Source organism: Salminus brasiliensis, chromosome 12 (assembly GCF_030463535.1).
Source record: "Salminus brasiliensis chromosome 12, fSalBra1.hap2, whole genome shotgun sequence".
Lineage (NCBI taxonomy): Eukaryota > Metazoa > Chordata > Actinopteri > Characiformes > Bryconidae > Salminus > Salminus brasiliensis.
Genome location: NC_132889.1, coordinates 1,058,646 through 1,063,697, shown reverse-complemented (window position 1 = coordinate 1,063,697; position 5,052 = coordinate 1,058,646). Strand labels below are relative to the sequence as shown.

Here is a 5,052-nt window from a genome sequence, read left to right as displayed (position 1 = left end):
TTTCTACACCATCATTCATGGTAGTAAAAGTTTGTTTATTCACAGATAAACAGAACAGTGTGCGTCTAACAGCCAGTAGTGCTTCATTGTACATTCACTAAACAACATAAACACCAGAAATAAACACCAACACATACCAACAAATTATTATATCAAAATATTGACTTATTACAGCAAAGATTTCGAGATGTTTTGAAAATAAAATTCAGAGAAATTTAGTTTGGAAATTTATATTTTTGAGACACCAATCTGAAATTTCCAGAAAATGAGTCATTATTTGAAGAAACAGCATTTTAATGTAGAATAACACTACTAATAAAATAAAAAATAGCAATACAAAATAAAATAAAAATAATAAAATTTAAAAAATAATAACAAATAATAGAATGTATTCATCCATTATTTTTAAGGTATATAAAAAAGGTCGTTATTTTTAGGATAATACATTAAAATAAAAAAGTTATTATTAGAGACAAATTCTAAATATTTATGTGAATTCCTGTGAGAAACAGCAGAAGAAAAACACTGGTGTTTTCTTCATGTCTATGTTTCGATAAACGCACAGAAAACTGAAGCGTCTCATAATTCCTTTAATTCATGATTTTCCATCTTAACATCAGAGAGACACTTCACCAACAAATGCTAACTATAGCTAACAACGACAGCAAGCTAATGGGGCCAGTGATCGACTCGCCCCACTCCTTTCCAGTCATTAGTAAAGCGTCAGCAGCCGAATCAGATCAAAAGCTCAGCTAAAAAAGCTAGCTAAATAAAATCGTACAAAAATAGCAATCGTCTCTTACTCGCAGTGCTTTCACAAAAATTCTCAAACTGTAAACCTCAACCTGACACCCATATAAAAACACCCCGCATACAATCAAACACACTCAGCATGTAAAGGACGGCGTCCCAGTTCCCTTATGTGTCCAACATCAAAGCAACACAAATACATTCACTAAAATTCAACTTTGTCTAATACTCGCTCACCCAAACTCGCTCTCTCACACTGCACTCTCACAAAAGCTTCATCCTTATAAAGTTGGTTTAAAAAAAACAATAAACAATAATTTGCATATGGTGAGTGTGTGTGTGTGTGTGTGTGTGTGTGTGTGTGTGTGTGTGAACACTGGGGCCACAACCTAACACGGGGTAAAATGTCATTTAATGTGGTTAAACTGGTTCCAGCAGAACGAGCTTTGGGCCACCTTCTCGTGTTCACAGTAAGCGCTAACCAGGCTAAAGCACAGCTTCCAAACACGGTGGAGGTAGTTTCACACACTGCTACTGTAACTAAGACCCCCTAGTTGTTGTTTTGGACCCACATGGATCAGAAGCGTACCGTAGATGTGATGGCGGATCAGAAGCAGCCTATTTTCACTGGTCATAAGTATTTGGACGCAGATATTTTGATGTGTTTAGGTGGGGAAAGCTGGTCTGCTTCAAACAGTATAGAACTGAACTAATAGAATTTGAATGGATTTACCAGACTGTTTACTGACTGTTACAGCACCCCCTTCAGGCTGCTACTATTAACCTCGTTTATATAAGGTAAGATATGGGTTGGGCCCTGCAGAGAGGGTCATGTCTACCAGGTCAGTGACAACGGGCATACTGACAAAGGCCAAGAGGGCAAGGATGTGGGCTGATAAGGCATTTTCTGGCCATTCATGTGTCATATCCACATATTCATGCATGTGTGTGTGTGTGTGTGTGTGTGTGTGTATTATCCCACCCCTATAATCCAGCCTCCCCTGCTGCCATTGGAGTTCACAGCCTGAACAGAGAATGGGAGCGGAGCTAACAGACTGCCCGTGCTCCATGAATGAGGGAGAGGTTGAGTGGGCCAATCGAGCTGATGCTTTGGCACAAGCCCCACCTCCTGCGACACTTGTGGAAACATGGCACTCAAATGCAGCTGATCCAGAATCGAGAGACAAGGAGCGGAACGGATAGAACGCAAGACTGCGGAGAGAGAGAGAGAGAGAGAGAGACAGAGTCAATCTACAAGCATAAATATATATATATATATATATATATTTACATATACATACGTCATATGGACAAAAGTATTGGGACGCCTACACATTCCACCTACAGGAGCGTTTTTGACGTCCCATTCTAACCCCATAGGCATTAATATGGACCCGGTCCCCCTCCGCAGCAGGTCTGGAGCTCTGCTGCAGTTACTGAGTCAGTTGGAGGCTTTTCTGCACTCTGCTCTGAGCTCAGCACTCGGCCCTGACCCCGCTCTGTAACTTTACGTGGTCTGACAGACACTCGGTGGCTGAGCTGCTCTCTGTGAGCTGTTCCTCCTAAACTCTTCCACTGTTCAATAATAACACCACTCACAGCTGATGGAGGAAGATCTAGGAGGGAGGAGATTTCACCAGCTGACTTGTTGTTGTTGGTGCAGCGGTGTCTCCTATTACATACAGAACCACGCTGGAGTTCAGTGAGCTCTTCAGAACCTCCCGTTCTTTCACGGATGTGTGGAAGAGAGGCAGACTGCAGGACTAGGGGCTTGATAGGACTGAATCAAACACTCTTGATTAAGAGGGTGTCCCAATACTTTTGTCTATATTGTGTACTTATTGACATTCTCTGTGTAAGTCTCGGTTTAAGCCTCCCACTCTGGATGGATGTGTGGTCTGGGTTTAAAAAGATGTGGACTGGTGTGGCCCAGTGTGTGTGCAGTGCATGCTTACCCTCCCTGCTGTGCAGCTCTTGGAGTGTGTCCTCGGCCTTCTGGTTTCCTTTAGAGGCCGCCTGCTGGTACAGACTGACAGCAGTGCTGTAACACTGCGGAACCCCAAACCCCTGCTCATAGCACTGACCTAGGAACAGCAGTCCAGTACTGTCCTGCACACAAACACACAAACATATACATACATTTATAAAGTGGTGGTTCTCCATCACTGTGTTCATCATTAGAACATCTCCAGAGTTCTCCTCTCTCATGGAGTCTAGTGTTATTTAGAGTTCTCCTCAGATCAACACCTGGTTTGGTGGTAAATCAGGGCTTAATGATGGTAAAGCAGGTGAGCTGCTGCTGCTGCTGCTGCTGATGGAGTTGAACACATCCTCCACCCTGTGCTGGCTGGACTGGGGGGCGTCCAGGAGAACCCTGGAGGAACCGAGCTCTGTTCTTCAGACTAGCTCACCGACAAGATCTCACTACTTTCTTTCTTCAGAATGAGAAGCTCTTGTTTCTCCTCTTTACTGGATTTATGTTCACCTGCTTTATCTGTTCTGATGAGATCTGCAAAGATCTAGATTTTGGAACATTGCTGTGAGCATTTGATGGACTTCAGCCACTTGGTACTGATCATGGATGAGTAGTTATAGATCAAAAACCCCCCCTCAGTGCCCCTGGCTGTCAGCTCCACTGCTCCAGAGTCCGGAGCTGCAGGGCTTTACGCCCCTCTACCTGCAGGATGGCACTGGGCACCGTGTGTGGATGCTTTCGTACGTATCTATAGAAGACACAGCAGAGCTGGCACAGCATCATGTCCGATTATATTGTAGTGCTGACCACAGACAGCGTGTTTAGATGTGAGTGAGGTGTGCTGAGTCTCACTCCGCTCTCTGCTGCCATCCTGAAGTACTGCACAGACTGTCCTCCGTCAGTGTCCTCCTCCTGAGAGAGCAACACACCCAGATACAGCTGAGCCTGAGAGGACGAGAGAGGGAGCAGAGAGAGAGGAGAGTTTTACAAACTGATCAATTATTTAATTTTATTTTATTATATCTGTATTGATTTTATTTGTATTTTAATTGTATTTAAGTTCATTTAAAATGTTGATGTTTATATATGTATATAATCTATCCTATTTGTTCATGTGATTTGATATGTCAAAATTTAAAAAAAATGATATTTCCAAAAATGTTTAAAAAAAATTATACCTGCTAGACAAAGTGCAATTTTTGATCAAAACTTTGATTAATATTAAACATATTTTATAAATTCTATCCTTCATGATCTGCTAGATGAACTGTGTCTGACCACGTGTGTAAAACAGACTCTGACCTGGTTAAATATAATAGTTTATACTATGCAGTGAAATTAAGGTGTGTGTGTGTGTGTGTGTGTGTGTGTGGTCAGTACCTCAGTGAGTCCAGCGGCCGCTGCTTTGTGCAGCAGAGACAGAGCAGCAGCAGTGTCGGCGTCTGTGGTGTTCTTCTGCCCCCTGCTGTTCAGAAGGAGTTTAGCACAGCGGTACTGAGCCTGCCTGTGCCCTGCTGCAGCTGCACGCCTGTAATACTGCAACGCCTACACACACGCACGCACACACACACACACACACACACACACGTAACAGGGTGAACATTAAAAACATACAAAACAACAAGTTTATGGAATCAATACTAGCATAGTGGATAGCACCACCACCCTCCACTCAGTAGACTGGGGTTCAATTCCCTGTCTAAGCATAAACAGCACCCTATACTAATAAGTGCCATTGGACAAGACTAGCAAGATCACCTACTAAAGGCTGTGAATGTAAAGATGTAGGCGTATATATGTGTGTGTGTGTGTGTGTGTGTGTGTGTGTGTGTGTGTGTGTGTGTGTGTGTACCTTGCTGAGGTCTTTATGGACCCCCCGGCCCGTCTCATAACACACTCCAGTGTTAAACTGAGCTTTGCTGTAGTCCTGCTGGGCCGAGGCCAGAAAACACTCGAAAGCTGCTTCATAATCACCTGCCTCAGCGCTGCCCAGACCTAACACACACACACACACACACACACACACACACACACACACACACACACACACAGAGAGAAAGAAGGACATAATAGACAAGTTAGCTATAAAATCAGGGGGTGGCTAATGACCATGTGTTCCAGCCCTGGAAGTGACGTCACAGCAAAAGTCTAAGCGCTGATGGGGGTGACTGGACAGTCTGCCTGACGTCCAGAATTCTGTAATAAATAAATAATAAATAGTAGAGTGTCCGGTTGCAAAACGCTCCAGTTTAACCTCTCCGCCTCTGTGATGTCACACAAAAAAAATTTTTTATGCAAAGCCTCAGCCAATAGCAGTTTAGCCCCGC

The 5,052-nt window shown here is 43.4% G+C and overlaps 1 protein-coding gene across 1 annotated transcript in view; it reads right to left on the bottom strand.

The window, feature by feature from the left end:
• The window catches only part of dele1 (DAP3 binding cell death enhancer 1), a 9,568-nt gene continuing 4,516 nt past the window's right edge, over window positions 1–5,052 (bottom strand). Inside the window, exons 7-11 of the mRNA XM_072693333.1 lie at window positions 4,578–4,720; window positions 4,106–4,270; window positions 3,578–3,670; window positions 2,706–2,859; window positions 1–1,962 (exon numbers count right to left, since the gene is read on the bottom strand). Coding sequence (XP_072549434.1) covers window positions 1,724–1,962; window positions 2,706–2,859; window positions 3,578–3,670; window positions 4,106–4,270; window positions 4,578–4,720 — 794 coding nt within the window. The 3' untranslated portion in view covers window positions 1–1,723. The remainder of the gene's footprint in view (window positions 1,963–2,705; window positions 2,860–3,577; window positions 3,671–4,105; window positions 4,271–4,577; window positions 4,721–5,052) is intronic.